The sequence below is a fragment of the Bubalus bubalis genome, chromosome 9 (assembly GCF_019923935.1).
Source record: "Bubalus bubalis isolate 160015118507 breed Murrah chromosome 9, NDDB_SH_1, whole genome shotgun sequence".
Lineage (NCBI taxonomy): Eukaryota > Metazoa > Chordata > Mammalia > Artiodactyla > Bovidae > Bubalus > Bubalus bubalis.
The window spans coordinates 94,032,945-94,051,040 of NC_059165.1; the positions used below are offsets into that span (position 1 = coordinate 94,032,945).

The following is an 18,096-nucleotide window of genomic DNA, read 5'->3' on the forward strand; positions in this document are numbered from 1 at the left end:
AGGTCTACTCAAAAGACCCCAAACTCCCCGAGGGCTTTCAGGGAAGGATCTTTACAGTGTGAAAGGGTCACAGGGTGTGATCCTTTCACAATTTTCTGATCAGTTGATGGTGAAGTAACAGGGTGATGTTTCAGAAATCTTAATCATCAACCTGGTTCCAGCTGGTCTGGGGTTTACATGCTGGTGGTCTGAATTTATTTAACTTCTTCTACCTGGCAGGGGTTTTAGCATCTGCAAAACAGCTTAAGGATATGGCTCAGGATATTATCTATAGCCCTTTGTTGTTAGTCGCCAAGTCGTGTCCAACACTTTGCGACCCCGTGGAACTGTAACCCCTCAGCCTCCTCTGTCCATGGGATTTCCCAGGCAAGAATATTGGAGTGGGTTGTCATTTTTTTTCTCTCCAGGGAATCTTCCCAATCCAGAGATTGAACCCTTGAACCCTCATCTCCTGCATTGACAGGAGGATTCTTTACCGATGAGCCACCAAGGAAGCCCTCTACACCCTTTGAGGAAGAATTGAAAGTCTTTAACTTTCTTTTACAGCTAAACTATCATTATTTTGTCCTGCTTGACTGCTTTCCTTGTTTCTTTATTTTCTCACTTTTCTGATTAAATTTGCCCTTTGGATTTCAGAGAAGGCCTAGGAGGCTAAAGCTTTCAAACAGAAAATAGGCGGGGGACATGGGAAGGAGGAGGAATTGTCTGTCTTTGGGAAGTTCCCCTCAAGGGTCCTGCTCAGGTTCACCAAAGTGAATTTAACCAATCCCCTGTTGATGGACACTGAGGTTGTGCCCATCTGTGGGTATCACCCACGGGGCTGGAGCATCAAGGCCCTTGTCTTTATTTCCCTGCACGCATGTGCAAGCCCCTGCCTGTAAGACAGTTCCTCCAAGGGGACCTACCTGTGATGCCTGAGATGCCACATCACTTAGTCTGTCTTCTTTTACTTGCTACCCAAGTCATGCACAGTTACGGAGGAAAAAGTAACAGTACAAATAAATTAAGGAACCAAAAGGATGAAACCCACCCTCTGGTTCTCATCATCACACCCACCAACCTTCAGAGAGAACCACATGCGTACAGCATGATCTCTGGGTCCCAGACACCTCAACAGCCCCACCTCCAGGAAGGCACCCAAGGTTCACCTGCACCTCCAAACTCCTTCTCTTCCCCCACCCAGGGCCTTCCTCCGGATGCTCTTTCCCGAGAAGCTGGATGTGGAAAAGAAGGGCCGCCCCAGCACCGCCGGTTCCAAGATCAAGGTGGGCACGGGGAGGGATAGGCTCAGTTCTGCCATTCCTGTGTGCATCTCTCCCCATCGCAGAGCCTCTGCCCCTCCCTCTGGCATCTCCTATTCAACAAGGGCTTCTTCCAGTGCTGGGGTTGGGGAGCTTGGACCAGCTTCCTTAATGTCCTTCTAACCCCCTAAATCCAGACATGAGCCATCATCCTAATGATTTTTTTTTTTTTTTTGGTCTTTTGGTCATTTGTCACTTTCTTCTTCATTATGGTAAAATATACATAAAGTCAAAGTGTTAGTCGCTCAGTTGTGTTCAGTTCTTTGGGTTCCCATGGACTGTGACCAGCCAGGCTCCCCTGTCCATGGGATTCTTCTCCAGGCAAGAATACTGGAGTGGGTCACCACTCCCTTCTCCAGGCGATCTTCCTGACCCAGGGATTGAACCTGCACCTCCTACATTGTCAGGAGGATTCTTTACCGTCTGAGCCTTAACCATTTTTAAGTGCACATCTCAGTGGCATGAAGGACATTCACATTGTTGTGCAACCATACCCACCATCGATCTCCAGAACTTTCTCACCTTCCCGAACTGAAACTTTGTCTCCATTAATCACTAACTCCCCATCCTCGTCCCCAGCCCCTGGCACCTGCCATCCTGCTTTCTGTCTCTATGGGTGTAACTCTTCTGGGGACTTCCTATAAGTGGAATTGGACACTTATGTGGCTGGTTTATTTCACTGAGCATAATATCTTCAAGGTTCACACATGTGTCAGAATTTCCTCCCCTTTTAAGGCTGAATAATATACCATGGATATAATGGATATTTTCTTATCCATTCCTCCACTGATGGACACTTGGGCTGTTTTTACCTTTTGGCTATTGTGAAGAGTGCTTTTATGAACATGGGTGTACCATCATAATAATACTTTAATAACAGTATATTGGGCACTTCTCAGTGCTGGCAGCAAACACGAGACACTTTACAGACAGGAGATTAGTCCCACCTGGCAGATTGGAGGCCAAAGCTCAGAGAGGTGCAGTCACTGGCCTGGATCGCACAGCAGAACTGTGATCCATGCCAGGCTCTCTTCTACCACTCCTCCAGTCTTCCCCCTTGGAACGATTTCCTTTCTAGTCTCCTCTGCAGGACTACCTCTCAGGCACACATGTGTGATTCTCTGCTTTTAAAACACTTGTGCCCCAAAGGACAGGCAGAAATAACCAGGGAATGTGTGCTCAGCTATTCCATCAACAAACCTTCGCTGAGTACTTAGTCTGCGCCTGGCTAAGCAGTGAGTGCGGCAGACATGAGAGCTCCTGGTTTGGGGTTCAAGGGTCACACACACACAGGATATCAACCCCATGTGGTACGTGCTAACAGAGCCACACAGGGGCCAGGGATACCTGAGTCCATCAGGTGCCACCCTCCACGTTCCTGTGCAGCATGTCTCAGTCTCTTGGGGCTGTATTCAGAATTGGAAGACAGAGGGGCCAGAGGGTCTCATCTGTGCCCCCCCCATCCCCATCTTCTCTCCCCACCTTAGAAACAAGCCAATGACCTGGTGTCCACGCTGAAGAGATGCACGCCCCACTACATCCGATGCATCAAGCCCAACGAGACCAAGAGGCCCCGCGACTGGGAGGAGAACAGGTGACCCCCCCCCCCCGCCCCATCTAAGCCAGTCCACACTGCCTGTCCCCAGACTGACCCTCCCTCGAAAACCTCCCCGCCGACCCAGGGTCATGGACTCCATCACAGGTCTCACCCAGGCTAACCCCTAGGACCAGCGCAAATTTACACCTAGCACAGACCGAGGTCCCCAGGGAGGATCCCAGACTGTCTGTGAAACTAATAATACAGTCCCCCTCATTCCCCAGACCCCAGGACCCACCCCTAGAATTGATCCTAAAACTGACCACCCAGCATGAATCCAGACAGCCCCGGAGCGGTGAGGCCGCCACCAGGGGACTCAGACTGCCCTCTCCCCAGGGTCAAGCACCAGGTGGAGTACCTGGGCCTGAAGGAGAACATCAGGGTGCGCCGCGCGGGCTTCGCCTACCGCCGCCAGTTCGCCAAGTTCCTGCAGAGGTGAGGTATCCCTGCCACACTCACCCACAGCCCGCCCGCAACCCCCCCTCCCGCCCACTCCAGTGGCCCCACCCACCACCCGACGCTCCGCCCACCCTGCCCGCAGCCCCACCAGCCGCTAGACTCCCCTGCCCCGGCCTTAGGTACGCCATTCTGACCCCCGAGACGTGGCCGTATTGGCGCGGGGACGAGCGTCAGGGGGTCCAGCACTTGCTGCGGGCAGTCAACATGGACCCGGACCAGTACCAAATGGGGAGCACCAAGGTCTTCGTTAAGAACCCTGAGTCCGTAAGTGTGTGGGAGAGACAGACAGACACCAGTATCACTTGCATGGTCCTGTTCTTCAGGCGCCTGGGTGGCCGTGGGCACGTTTCCTCCCCGCCACCCTCAAGCCTCGGTTTCTCCATTTGGAAATTGCGGAGAGTCCTAGTCACCCTGCAGGATCAACGTAAGAATTAGACAAAATGGGAAGTCCAAGGCACAGTGCTCAGGAAAACTAAATTAGTGGGACTTCCCTGGTGGTTCAGTGGTTAAGACGCTGAGCTTCCAATGCAGGGGGTGCAGGTTTGATCCCTAGTGGAGGAACTAGGATCCTCATGCCATTGGGCATGGCAAAAAAAAAAAAAAAAAAAAAATAGCTAGAGGGTCCTTGGGGCCAGGAAGCTGCTGGAGAAACACATATCCACCTGCCGTGATAGCCCCTTGGAAGGGACCAGAATGTCTTTCTGTCACCTTTCTTTGTTCTTTCCTCCATCTCCTATCATCTTCATTCCGTCCTTTGCCTTCCTTCCTCTTGTCCTGTTTTCTCTCTCTCTTCTTATTTCATTCCTTCATGCATGAGTACCTGGACCAGAGATTCAGGTCAAAGTGGCAATTTTCTTAGTTTATTTTTATGTGTTCTTTGGCTATGCCGCACAGCATGCAGAATCTTAGTGCCCTGATCAGGGATCAAACCCAGGCACCCTGCAGTGGAAGTGCAGAGTCTTAACCACTGGCCTGCCAGGGAAATCCCAAAGTGGCAATTTTCTTGTTATAAGACAAACCTCATTTCACTTCCTCCAATATAGAAATAATCCTTCCAGCACACTGTCATCAGTTTCTAGCCTTTTATCAAAAGGCTGGAAGCACCCCAAACTTTATGCTACCTCTACTTTCAGGAGCAAAAGCAACAATAAGTTCTAGGGATCTAACGTACAGGGCAGTGTGGTGATTGAGGCTGGCAGTACTGTATTATATACTGAGGGCTGCCCTGGTGGCTCAGACGGTAAAGAATCTGCCTGCAGCGTGAGACCTGGGTTCGATCCCTGGGTTGGGAAGATCCCCTGGAAGAGGTCATAGCAACCCACTCTAGTATTCTTGCCTGGAGAATCCCCAGGGACAGAGGAGCCTGGCAGGCTATAGTCCACGGCATCGCAAAGAGTTGGACATGACTGAGTGACTAAGCACAGCACATTAAATGCTGGAAATTTGCTTAGGGAGTAGATCTTCAATGGTCTTACCACAAGAAAGGCATGGTAATTATATGACAGGACAGAAGGGTTAGCTAACCTATAGTGGTAATCATTTGGCAACATAATAGGTGTATCAGATCAACATATATGTGTACACTTTAAACTTACACAGTGCTGTATGTCAGTTATAGCTCAATAAAGCTGGGAGGGGGCAAGTTTTTAAAAAAGCAACAGTGACAAGAATAACAAAAAGAAACCAAGGTGACGAAGCCCCTAAGGGCCTGTCTGGCCACCTGCTTTGGTGTGAGGACTGGAAAGTACACAGAGAGATGACCATCTCAGTGAACTGGGCTGGTTCACCCGACTTCCAAAGGAATCTTAGGTTCCAGAGAAGCTGGAGCATGGGGGCAGGATGTGCTGGGGGTGTGGGCCAGGCCCAGCTGGGTGCCCATCACGTGCATAATCACGCCACCTGCTCCATAGCCTCTCAAGGACTTTATGAATACAACCAGGGGGTTGTCTGCATGATTCCCTTGATGTTACTGTAACTTACAAGTAACTGTTCTCTCAGCAAAGCAAAAACATAACAGTGGGGTGGAGGCTCTAGAGAGATTCCATAGCTACAAAAACAGTCTCTTTCTTGGAAGGTCCAGATTCTCCATCCCCTAGATATTTTGGCATCTACCTCCTAGACCTTTTCAATATGGATGTACTTTGCTCCAAGAACAGTGTAGAATCACATTCAAAATAGATATTGTAAGTGATAGAAACTTGGGCTGCTCTGGTGGCTCAGATAGTAAGGAATCTGCCTACAAAGCAGTGAGACCTGGCTTTGATCCCTGGGTCAAAGGGAATGGCTACCCACTCCAGTTAACTGAACAAACCAAAACCATCTGAGGCTAAAACTGCACCTGGAAGAATTTAAGTGTTAACACATAAGAGAGAGAAGAGAGAGGGAGGGGTAGGAAAAAAGAGGAAAACAGGAGGGTGAGAGAGAGAAAGAGAATCCATCTTGGTGGTTACGGGCAAGGTGGAATATATGACTCTGAAAGAAAAAAGATAAAAATTGACACACACCCACACACAAAGACCAGAGAATGCTCAGTTCAGTTCAGTTGCGTCCGATTCTTTGTGACCCCATGAACTGCAGCACACCAGGCGTCCTTGTCCATCACCAACTCCCAGAGTTTGCTCAAACTCATGTCCATAGAATCAGTGATGCTATCCAACTATCTCATCCTGTCGTCCCCTTCTCCTCCTGCCTCCAATCTTTCCCAGCATCAGGGTCTTTTCCAATGAGTCAGGTCTTCCCATCAGGTGGCCGAAGTACTGGAATTTCAGCTTCAACATCAGTCCCTCCAATGAACACCCAGGACTGATTTCCTTTAGGATGGACTGGTTGGATCTCCTTGCAGTCCAAGGGACTCTCAAGAGTCTTCTCCAACACCACAATTCAAAAGCATCAATTCTTCAGTGCTCAGCCTTCTTTATGATCCCACTCTCGCATCCGTACATGACTACTGGAAGAACCATAGCCTTGACTATATGGACCTTTGCAGCAAAGTAATGTCTCTGATTTTTAATATGCTGTCTAGGTTTGTCATAGCCTTTCTTCCAAGGAGCAAGTGTCTTTTAACTTCATGGCTGCAGTATGAAAAGAATGCTAGCACTGGCTAAGACAATAGAAGGTAAAATCAAATTTTGACCAAAATTGCGCTCTGCACATTTTGAGGCGGGAAAGGTGAACTAGCTGGAAATAATGAAGCTCATAAAGGTAAAAGCTTGGTGGGAAAGTTTTTAAACTTTAGTTTGTTTAATTTTTGGCCCCACGCTGCAGCATGTCGGATCCTAGTTCCCCAACCAGGGATCAAACCCACACCCCCTGCATTGGCAGGTAGACTCTTAACCACTGGACCACTGGGGAGGCCCCTGGTGGGAAAGTCTCATAAGGAAAAAAAAACAAAGACTAAAAATTTGCACAGAAAAAAAAAAACAAAAAGAAAACCAATCCTAATGAAAATAATTTTAGTAAAATGGAAACAGTTTAACTGTGGTTTCTCAAAAATTGATCAAAGAATTAAGTTAATTAATAGAGTTGGAGCTTTTCTCAACTACAGATGCACTTATTTAGAGTTGGGTCTTGTTTCTTGTAATCATGAATTCAAAATGCCTCAAATGTTTTATATACCTATTGGTGACCCATTATCCCAAGCTTCCCAGGGCTGCTGTAAGAGAGTACCACAAACTGGCTGGCTTAACCTAGTAAAAATTTATTTTCTCACGTTTCTGAGGCTTGTGCTTATGCTCAGTCATGTCCAACTCTTTGCGACCCCATGGACTGTAGCCCACCAGGCTCCTCTGTCCATGGGATTCTCCAGGCAAGAATACCACAATGGGTTGCCATTTCCTCCTCCAGGGGATCTTCCCAACCCAGGGATCAAAGCTGAGTCTCCTGCATTGCAGGCAGATTCTTTACCTTTGAGCCACTTGGGAAGCCCATTTCTGGAAGCTAGAAATCCAAAATCAAGGGCTGTGAGCCCTGTGAAGTTGCCAGGGAAGAATCTTTCTTTGTTTCTCCCTAAATTCTGGTGGTTGTCAACAATCCTTGCCATTCCTTGGTATACAGATATATCATACCTATACTGTTGGTGTATAGTCTCTGCCTCTGGCACCACATGGCCTTCTTCTCTGAGTATCTGGGTCCAAATTTCCGCCCCCTTTTTTTTTTGACACACCATGGAGCATGTGGGATCATAGTTTCCTGGCCAGGGATCAAACCCACACCCCTTGCATTGGAAGCATGGATTCTTAACCACTGGACCACCAGGGAAGTCCCTCCTTCTTATAAGAACACCAGTTAGATTGGATTTTAGATTCACCCTACTCCAGTCTGCTGCTGCTGCTGCTAAGTCTAACCTCATGTTAACTTGATTACCTCTGCAAAGACCCTCTTTCCACATAAAGTCACATTCACAAGTTCCCGCCAAGTGCACCAAAGTTTGGGGAGAATGCTATTCAGTGCACTACACCAGGTCAAGCTCAGATCTGGGATGTGTGTGTCATCCACCTTGAGCACACCCACCCCTGCTCTTAGCAGCATGGAAAGAGATGCCTTTAATACTGTGGAGAAAGAAAGATTTTATTTCCCCAGCTGAAACTAAACCCTCTCCCCTGGGCAGAAATAACAAGGTTGGAAGCTACTTGTCCTGGTTGACTGGTCAGCCCCTAGTTCTGCATGGCTGGTCTCCCTTTACTCAGACCTGCCATTCCCTCAGCAAACCACAGAATGCATGTACATGCCCTCCAGACACCCTAAACAGGCATTACTTGCACAAGATTTGCACACAAACTCCTGGATCCACAGAGTACTGGTCTGAGAAATAAAAGAATATGTAAATACCACTCATTGGAAAATACCCTGATGTTGGAAAAGACCCTAATGCTAGAAAAGATTGCGGGCAGGAGGAAGAGGGGACGACAGAGGATGAGATGCTTAGATAGGCATGAATTTGAGCACTCTCTGGGAGATAGTGGAGGACAGAGGAGCCTGGTGTGCTGCAGTCTATGGGGTCACAAAGCGTCAGACAAGACTTAGCGACTGAACAACAACAAAATACCCCTCAATCGCCTGCAACCTGTTGGCCTGAGATGTTTTTTCTCTCTGGTGAGAAAGAAAACCCACTTTTTATGATCAGTTATAAACACTGTTGACTTAATGGTCACAACCGAAAAGTTGAGAGTTATGTTTTGCTCGGTGGGAATTTTTAGGACTTAAGCCCGGGAGACAGAATCTCAAGTGACCCTGAGAAAACTGCTCCAGGGAGTTAGGGGGAGGGGTCAGGTTACGTAGAAGTTTGCAACAAAGAACAGGTAGTCTGAACATCAAAAGTATTTTGTGAATTAAAAGCAGACACCCCAAGTGAAGGAATTTAGCGCTTTTCTATGTATGGGAAGATGCCAGAGTCTGGGCTCACCGAAATCACTCCTTTCATATGCATCTCAGCTATCTGGGGCCAATATCCAGTGTTTTCATATCTAGAGTCCCTCAGTGCCCACTGTAGGGAATGGCTACAGCCTGATGACTCTCAGGTCACACAGGTATTCTCCTTCCTGAGTGCCCTTAGGGCTCAGGTATTTACATTTGGACAGCCAGAATCACTGATGACTGAAATCCTTGTTTACTGACATGGCAGGAGATACTCCAGTGTTCAATACTCACAGATCTACAAGCCCTCCAAGATATTATGTATTTTTAAAGTGAGCTTGAACCAAGTACCGGCAGAATTCTTTTAGTCCTGCCAGGGAAGTCTGGGGTTTCTAGGAGACATTAGCTATATCAGTGTCATCAAAACGGCAGGCTTTCAGCAGTGATGTGATGTTTGTGTATTTGAGAAAACCCTCTGGCTGAAGTGCTAATTATTTTTTTCTAAATAAAGCCCAAGTTTATTTTCAATTATTTTCCCATCGTCACTGATTGACCATGCTGTCCTTTTTGTCACTAAATTTCCATTTGAACTACAGTGTTTTCCAACCATCTCTCGTGGTCCAAGGTTGTTCTATTCTTTGATCAACACTCCATTTTTTTTATTACTGTTATTGTTGTTCAATGTCTTACTGTTGGCGACCACATGGACTACAGCATGCCAGGCTCCCCTGTCCTCCACTATCTCCCAGAGTTTGCTCAAATTCACGTGCATTAAGGCAGTGATGCTATCTAACCATCTCATCCTCTGCTGCCACCTTCTCCTTTTGCCTTCAATCTTTCCCAGCATCAGGGTCTTTTCCAATGACATTTCGCAGCAGGTGGCCAGAGTACTGGAGGTTCAGCTTCAGTATCAGTCCTTCCAATGAATATTCAGGGTTCATTTCCTTTAGGATTGACTGGCTTGATCTCTTTGCTGTCCAAGGGATCCTCAAGAGTCTTCTCCAGCACCACAATTTGAAAGCATCAATTCTCCAACACTCAGCCTTCTTTATGGTCCAACTCCCACATCCATACATGACTATGGGAAAAACCATAGCTGTGACTATTCGGGCCTTTGTCGGCAAAGTGATATCTCTGCTTTTTAATATGCTGTCTAGATTTGTCATAGCTTTCCTTCAAGAAGCAAGCATCTTTTAATTTTATTACTGTAGATTTGTAATATTTTATCCTATAGGTTCCTTCCCTGATACAGTCGCTGGTTATTATTCCAGGTGACTTGCTCTAATAATTTATTCTCTATATTCCCTCTGGGTGGAGACTCTTAAAATTCAAATTTTCTCTGCTTTTCTATCAGGGCTTCCTTTCAGGGGCTGCTATGGATGAGTGTGCAGGTTGTATCCTGTACAACCACATGGTCACTAGTCACTTCAACAGGCCTGTCTGTCCAATTTTCATATTTACAGTACTTTTATTGGTTTTCCAAGATGCACATTGGTTCACATTTCTAACATCTCTGAAACGGATATGGACCTCCCACGGATGGTAGGCCATAGCTTAATAAGGGTGAAAAGTCATGATGTTGCAACATTTCTGGCAAGACCACATAGGTGGTAAGTGGCAGAGCTGGGATTTAAACCCAGCAAGACAAATCTACAGTTGTAATGTAATGCAGAAATTATGTTACATATTGGGAGGGATTCCTGGGTCTGGTCATTCGGAAGAAGACAAAATTTTTTGTCCATAACGTAAAAGCATGTATGCAGGTGCCTGTCAGCAAAAGCACATGGGTGGGGTGGAAACACAGAGGAAACTGGAAACTGTGCCCCCTGGGGAGATGCCAGGACCCACCAGCCCTCCTTCTTCTCCAGCTCTTCCTACTAGAGGAGATGCGAGAGCGCAAGTTCGATGGCTTTGCCCGCACTATCCAGAAGGCCTGGCGGCGCCATGTGGCAGTCCGGAAGTATGAGGAGATGCGGGAGGAAGGTGAGAGGCTGCAGGTGGGAAGCTGGGGCTGAGGACAGATTGGCTTAGGGGAGCCAAACCATGACCTCTGCCCCCCCGACCCTGTCCCCTCACAGCTTCCAACATCCTGCTGAACAAGAAGGAGCGGAGACGCAACAGCATCAATAGGAACTTTGTTGGGGACTACCTGGGGCTGGAGGAGCGGCCGGAGCTGCGTCAGTTCCTAGGCAAGAGAGAGCGTGTGGACTTTGCTGACTCAGTCAACAAGTATGACCGACGCTTCAAGGTGAGGCACTAGCAGGCGGCCATATCCAGGACCCTACCCATGCCCCACCAGAGGTACTCCTGCACCGTGCCCAAACACATCTGCCCATGGACATAGGCTCAACTAATGTAGATACGGCTGTATCAGATATATCCTTGTATATAGCCCAGACACACTTGTCCATCAGATATATCCTCACCAGGTCAGACACATCTGCCCAGAACTGGAAGCTTACCTTGTTCAGCTCTGACCACAGGACCATCTTCACTTATCCAAGACACACCTATCCATTAAGTATCCTCTCACGCAGTCTAGACAAGCCTCTCAATTAAACACACCTTCACCTAGCATGGATATATCTGTATACAGGTAAACTCTCATCAGGCCTGGACACCCATGTCCAGCAAACATACCTTCACCTATCCTGTACCTGTTCATTCCCCACACTCCTTTCTAGCCAGCATAACCTTATTTAATCTCCTGTTTCTTATAAAAAGTAGCCACTCATATACCTTCATGTAGAGGGACCCTCCCCTGACCTGTCCTTCATTTGACTTGCCGACACTACCCCTCTGCCTGGGCTGATGCCCTGAAGCCAGCCTTCCCATGCCCAGGGCTCCTGGCACCAGCCTCTCTGGTCTTGTATCCTCATAGCCCATCAAGAGGGACTTGATCCTGACACCCAAGTTTGTGTATGTGATCGGGCGGGAGAAGGTGAAGAAGGGGCCTGAGAAGGGCCAGGTGCGTGAAGTCCTGAAGAAGAAGCTGGAGATCCAGGCGCTCCGGGGAGTTTCTCTCAGGTGAGGCCCGCTACTAGCACCCTTCATCATCAGCTGCCCTCCTGTCACCCCATCTGTCACCGTGAACATGTTACCTTCTATACCTGCAACTTTCTCTTGGTCCTATCTGTCACCTTCACTTGCCCTCACATTCATGGTCATTTGCCAACAGCACCGGTCCCCTCCCCTGACTCTTCTCTATTACCACCTTTTCTAGCTCCTTGCCACGTCTCCCGTTTGCCCCCATCTGTGTCACCCCTCATTTGCCCCTCCCCTGTTGCATCTCAAATATCAGCCCTTCTGCCAGCCTCACCTGTCACTCTCACCTGCTTTTCCTCCCGCCCCTCCCCCAGCACGCGGCAGGATGACTTCTTCATCCTCCAAGAAGACGCTGCCGACAGTTTCTTGGAAAGCATCTTCAAGACTGAGTTCGTCAGCCTCCTGTGCAAACGCTTCGAGGAGGCGGTGCGGAGGCCCCTGGCCCTCACCTTCAGCGACACGTACGACCCCCACCTCCGTACCATTCTCTGGCTTGGCTTGGCACAGCGCCCCCTCCCCCGCTTCACAGACTGACCGAAATGCGCCCTTGCCTTGTCCCCTCCCATCTCAGCCCGGGTCCGCAAGGATGGGATGAGGAGGTGACCCCTGCTTGGCGGGTGGGGACAACCACAGCTTCCTCCTCTCCTCACAGACTACAGTTCCGGGTGAAGAAGGAGGGCTGGGGCGGAGGTGGTACCCGAAGCGTCACTTTCTCGCGTGGTTCCGGCGACGTGGCGGTGCTCAAGGCTAGCGGCAAGGCCCTCACAGTCAGCGTGGGTGACGGACTGCCCAAAAGCTCCAGTGAGTCTGCGCAGAACCAGGAGATTGGCGCACAAGAGGCTGGCCCTGTAGGGGGTGGGATCAGAGACAGGGGCCAATCAAAATCGTGGGGCAGAGCCAGTGAGGGAGGTCAAGAGTGGGTAATGGACGAGGCCACGAAGAGGGCAGGGCTAGAGAGGTGACCAATAAGTGAGCGAGAAATATTGAGGGGCGTGGCCATAGAGTAGACACGTGTGTCAGTTGCTGAATGGGAAGATCCTTGGAGAGGGCGGGACCAAAAGCCAACGAGGGGTGGGTCCTGGGGAGGCGGGGCCAATTATTGGGGCTTCCCTGATAGCTCAGCTGGTAAAGAATCCGCCTGCAATGAGGGACACCTGGGTTCGATCCCTGGGTTGGGAAGATCCCCTGGAGAAGGGAAAGGCTACCCACTCCAGTATTCTGGCCTGGAGAATTCCATGGACTGTATAGTCTACGGGGTCGCAAAGAGTCGGAGACGACTGAGCGACTTTCACTCCCTCAATCAGTATTCCAGTAATTAAGGGGCTCTGTCCTGATGAGAGAGCCAGTGAGTTAGGGGGCGGGGCCCGGAGTAAACCGGACTTGGGGGTGGGGCCAAGAATCTAGTGTGGCCACCACTCAAATCCCTATATCTTTTCCCCTTTCCCTTTCAGAGCCTACACGGAAGGGGATGGCCCAGGGAAAATCTAGAAGGCCAGGCCAGACTGCTACCCGGGCAGCTCCTGGGCCCCCCAGAGGTGAAGAGACACTTGCCACTAAATGTCTTCCTTGCCTTTTGTGGGCTCCAAGGCCTAAGACAGACCTCCTGTCAACAGGATCTTACAAACAGTGGACCACTCTCTTCTTTTTTGTCCAGAACTCTCTGTAGTCCCCATCTCCCATAGAATAAAGGCTAAGCTTAGTTTGGTATTCAAAAACCCTTCAGATTCTGACCCCAGCTAACCACTGACCTCTTCTCTCCTGCCATCTTAAACTCCTGTCATGCAAGCTACATCTTATTTTGCCAATTTACCAAATTTTGTCTTCCCTCCAGGCCTTTGCTTGAGCTGTTTGCTCTGCCTGTCTCCCAAACTCCTATTCCATATCAACTCCTATTCATCCTCTAAGACCCACCCACAAAAGCCCTCCTACAGAAGTAGGCGGGGGGAAATCTTACCCCTGGCAGAGTCTCAATCTATGCCTTCCTAACCCCAGGGTCTCTTTCTCCAGGCCAGTCCTTATCATACAGGGTTGAGAGTAGCTGCCACTTCCCTCAGGGAACTTGGAGCTAAGTCCTCCTCAAATCCTGCTGGCATCACCCTGACAAATGCTCCCATCCTTACTCTTGCTGCAGGCCTGGACCGCAATGGGGTGCCTCCCTCTGCCAGAAGGGGCCCCTTGCCCATGGAGATCACATCTGGAGGGGGCTCCCAGCGGCCACCACGGGGCCCTCCATCCTCAGCCTTGGGGGCCAGCAGACGCCCACGGGCACGGCCCCCCTCGGAACACAACACAGAATTCCTCAATGTGCCTGACCAGGGCGTGGCTGGGTAGGTGGTGTGGAAGGACAGCCCCAGGAATGGGATGGGGAGTGTCTGGGGCTGTGATGAGTGCCCTCATGTGCCCACAGCATGCAGAGGAAGCGCAGCGTGGGACAGCGACCTGTGCCTGGTGTAGGCCGACCTAAGCCCCAGCCACGGATCCATGGCCCCAGGTGCCGGGCACTGTACCAGTATGTCGGCCAAGACGTGGATGAGCTGAGCTTCAATGTGAACGAGGTCATCGAGATCCTTATGGAAGGTGTGTGTGCCAGGGCAGAAACAGAAGGACATCTCCAAGGTCTGGAGGTCACCTCCTAAGCAGCCCTGGGAGTCTGGCCTCACTGTATCACACCCAATACCGCAGCCTCATTTTTCCCACCTGTCAAGCACTAGGGCCACTAACAGACCTACCTTGTGAGTTGGAAATGAGCCTTGTCTGGATGGCCCAGGCCACCTCCTACTTTGCCCCTAGGTTGCACCTAGAGGAGCTTCAACAGCACCCTCTGCAGGTGGGTGGGGGAACATCTTAGGAGTTATTCCTGGGTCCCCCGTGGGGATCATGGGGAGGGACCTATATAAGAAGGATGAGGGAGTAGCACCAGTGGATGGTCTAGAAAAATGAAAGTGTGAGCCAGGGGCAAGGCAAACGCACGTGCAGCTCCATCCCTTCTTTCTGTCTTAGAGAAGACAGTCTCTGCCCTATGCCGGGCCAGTGGAGACAAGACAGACACAGAGCCAGCATGAAGGCTTTCTCTGGGGCGAGCTGGGCATGGGATCATATCTTCTCCTCTCCCACAGATTCGTCAGGTTGGTGGAAAGGCCGGCTGCATGGCCAGGAGGGCCTCTTCCCCGGAAACTATGTGGAGAAGATCTGAGTGGGGCAGGGGCCTGGGACCCTGCCCTCCCACCTGCCTACCTGGATCCTGCAACATGGGTCTCGTTTCCCTTGGCTGCATTGGCCAGAAGGTCCAGTTCTGTGACCTCCAGCCCGGCCTAACCCAGGCCCTGGGTCTATGGGTCACCACTGGAGCCCCTGTCCCCCCGCCCTGGACCCTGGCCTCCCGCAAGTCACACCTATTTCCTCCTGTGTGAAACAGGGCTAACACAACCTACCTCACAGCTGCCTTGTGAGTAGGATATGAGCTGTATCCCAGGGGCAAAGAGCCAAGCACATTTGGGGGGACCTTGACAAGCTTGACTTCCCTCCTCTCATAAATGAGGCAATAAATGTTTGCCGAGTGAAAATATGAATTAACTTACTGAGCACATACAAGGACTGCCTTCTCATAACTCTGTTAGGTAGGATCAGCAAACAACCCCATTTTACAGATGGAAAAAATGGAGGCTCAGGGAGGTTTAGTCACTCACCTAAGATTCCACAGAGCCAAGTCTTGAACTCGGATACCCTCCCGTCCCTCACAAAGCTTGAGTTTGTCTCACTTGCTGGCTTCCAGAAGTTCATGCCAGCTCTCCTGCAGAAAATGTTCTGGTGGGCCCTGTCAGCTTTTGAATCTACACACCTCCCCAATACCAAACCCAGCTAGGACCCTGAGGAAGGAGGCAGGTCCCACATGTCCCCCCATAATCCACTCAGAGTCATCCCTGGACCCTGCCCCCACCCCATGTCTCTTTCCTTAGCTCTCACTCACCTGGAGTATGGACCGGTTCTGACATTTGAGGGCTTTCTGCACTTATGTCATGGTGAAGGAGGGGTCAGCCTGGCTACCTGTCCACCCCTTCCAGCTGTCCCAAAACCAGTGCTGGAGTCTGAGCCTTTCAAACCTCCCCATACATGCAGGTGAATCCTTGTATCTGAGCCTAAGGATGAACACCTGCACTGTGCTCAGCCCCACAAAGAGCAGTCTGTCTGGGAGAGATGGAACCAGATAAGTGAGGTCAGGACTGAGCCAGAGAAGGGACTGGGGCTAGAGCAGGGGACAGGGGTGCAGAGAGACAGTGTAGGCGTTGCTGGAGGAGCCAAGAAGGATGAAAGGGTCAGCAGATCTTGATGGCGAATACTACACAGAGTGATCTACGCTGTGATGGAAGGACTCCAGAAGGAAGACACCTACCCACCTGGAGGATGGGAGATAGGTATCGAAGAAAAACTGGTCAGAAGAGCCTTCTTCAGGATCCAGACCTACCTGGAAAGCTGAGCGTGGCTGGAGAAAAAAAAAATCCCAGTTGTGCAACTGTGCCTCAACAACCCTGTTATTAGTCAGCCATTACACAAACATTTAACCTGTCTCTTGAACTGGGTGGGGGCTTCCCTGGTGGCTCAGACAGTAAAGAATCTGCTTGCAATGCGGGAGACCCAGGTTTGATCCCGGGGTCAGAAAGAACCCCTATAGAAGGGAATGGCAACCCATTCCAGTATTCTTACCTAGAGAATCCCATGGACAGGAGGCTGATGGGCTACAGTCCATGGGGTCGCAAAGAGTCAGACACGACTGAGTGACTTTCGCTTTCACACTTCACAATCTCTTGAATGTCCCTGGTTCCCTCCATCTCTGATTTTTGCCCCTCCACTGCCCGGCTACCACTGTGCATGTCTCTCAGCAACAGTTAGACTGGGGGACAGACTGTGGGAGGACTGTGTGAGCCACAACACCATCAGCTGGGCATTTCCTGTTGAAGGGGAATGAAGGCTTCTGTCTCCTTTCTCTGCCTTAGAACTCACCATGCAAGCTGCCCCTCTTCCCAGTAAGGGGTATAGCCCTGAGGCCCCACTGCAATAGCCATCACCACGTTTGCAGGAAGTAGGGCTATTCACTGGGGGTGAAGAGGAGAGTAGGTTTGACATCTAGCAGACAGCATCTCATATCTAGGTTATAGCATCTTCAGACTGCAAACCTCAGTCATCTCAGCCCCGCCCATTCAGCAACATCCTGTTGACTCTGTTACAAAGTTTCTTAAATCCGGCCCCTCCTCTCCCTTTCTTGGTTCTCTGTCCTTTCTGAGACCTCACTCCACCCTTCCCCAGATTGCACCAACCTCCCCTGCACACGCACACACGCGCACACACACACACTTCCACCCTTCTTAAAAAGGATTTTTTAATGAGTTTTTAACCATATTAATGATAATCAAAAGAAAATTGTTTTTTAAAATTCAGACAGCCCAAAAGTGTGAAAAATCTGTCTTCCCTCTCACTGCAAAATTCCTGTCTGTTCCCCCTCCACCCCAGTTTGTTGATGTCTCCTCCCAATGATATTCTTGGCATATAAAAGCAGATAGGTACATATTAACGGAGTAGAAAATGGCAACCCCCTCCAGCATCCTTGCCTGCAAAATTCCATGGTCAGAGGAGTCTGGCAGGCTACAGTCCACGGGGTCACAAAGAGTTGGACATGACTGAGCCACTAAGCACTCACACACATCTTATGTACATAGACGGAAATACATTGTATATAAAGCCAACACTTGCCTAGAACTCTCAAATGCTTAAATAATGTATTCCAGTGGAGAAGGCAATGGCACCCCACTCCAGTACTCCTGCCTGGAAGATCCCATGGACACAGGAGCCTGGTGGGCTGCAGTCCGTGGGGTCGCTGAGGGTCGGACACGACTGAGCAACTTCGCTTTCACTTTTCACTTTCATGCATTGGAGAAGGAAATGGCAACCCACTCCAGTGTTCTTGCCTGGAGAATCCCAGGGACGGGAGAGCCTGGTGGGCTGCTGTCTATGGGGTCACACAGAGTTGGACACGACTGAAGTGACTTAGCAGCAGTAGCAGCAGAGATCTTAAAGATCCACTTTACTGTCCCAACAATGATGCATCCTCCAAAGGACACCCAGCAATCAGATGGTGTACCTCCCCCTGCTAAAAATTCATCAGCTAGAATAGAGACCACACACCTCTCTTTCCACGGTTCACTAGTTCCCTGATGACCTTTCTTGAATCATGTCTACCTTCTGATCTTCACTCCCTGCCTCCACCTGGCTCCAGCAGTGAGCTGATCACTTCATTGTTTCTTGAAAAAGATGAGCTTGTCCCTCCCCAACTCAGGCCACTTGCACCAG

The 18,096-nt window shown here is 49.9% G+C and overlaps 1 protein-coding gene and 1 long non-coding RNA gene across 2 annotated transcripts in view; one reads left to right on the forward strand and one right to left on the reverse strand.

Annotated features, from left to right (window-relative positions):
• The window catches only part of MYO1F (myosin IF), a 37,040-nt gene extending 21,723 nt beyond the window's left edge, over positions 1-15,317 (forward strand). Inside the window, exons 16-28 of the mRNA XM_006046703.4 lie at positions 1,184-1,265; positions 2,789-2,895; positions 3,235-3,333; positions 3,477-3,621; positions 10,578-10,692; positions 10,788-10,957; positions 11,591-11,736; positions 12,069-12,215; positions 12,407-12,555; positions 13,206-13,289; positions 13,886-14,081; positions 14,162-14,331; positions 14,871-15,317. Of these exons, the coding sequence (XP_006046765.1) occupies positions 1,184-1,265; positions 2,789-2,895; positions 3,235-3,333; positions 3,477-3,621; positions 10,578-10,692; positions 10,788-10,957; positions 11,591-11,736; positions 12,069-12,215; positions 12,407-12,555; positions 13,206-13,289; positions 13,886-14,081; positions 14,162-14,331; positions 14,871-14,947 (1,687 nt within the window). The 3' untranslated portion in view covers positions 14,948-15,317. The remainder of the gene's footprint in view (positions 1-1,183; positions 1,266-2,788; positions 2,896-3,234; positions 3,334-3,476; positions 3,622-10,577; positions 10,693-10,787; positions 10,958-11,590; positions 11,737-12,068; positions 12,216-12,406; positions 12,556-13,205; positions 13,290-13,885; positions 14,082-14,161; positions 14,332-14,870) is intronic.
• Positions 12,260-17,575, reverse strand: LOC112586972. Its single transcript, XR_006553515.2, has 2 exons — positions 16,149-17,575; positions 12,260-12,600 (listed from the first exon to the last, which is right to left on the reverse strand). It is a non-coding gene; the product is annotated as an uncharacterized LOC112586972 (long non-coding RNA).
• Between the last annotated feature and the right edge of the window lie 521 nt (positions 17,576-18,096).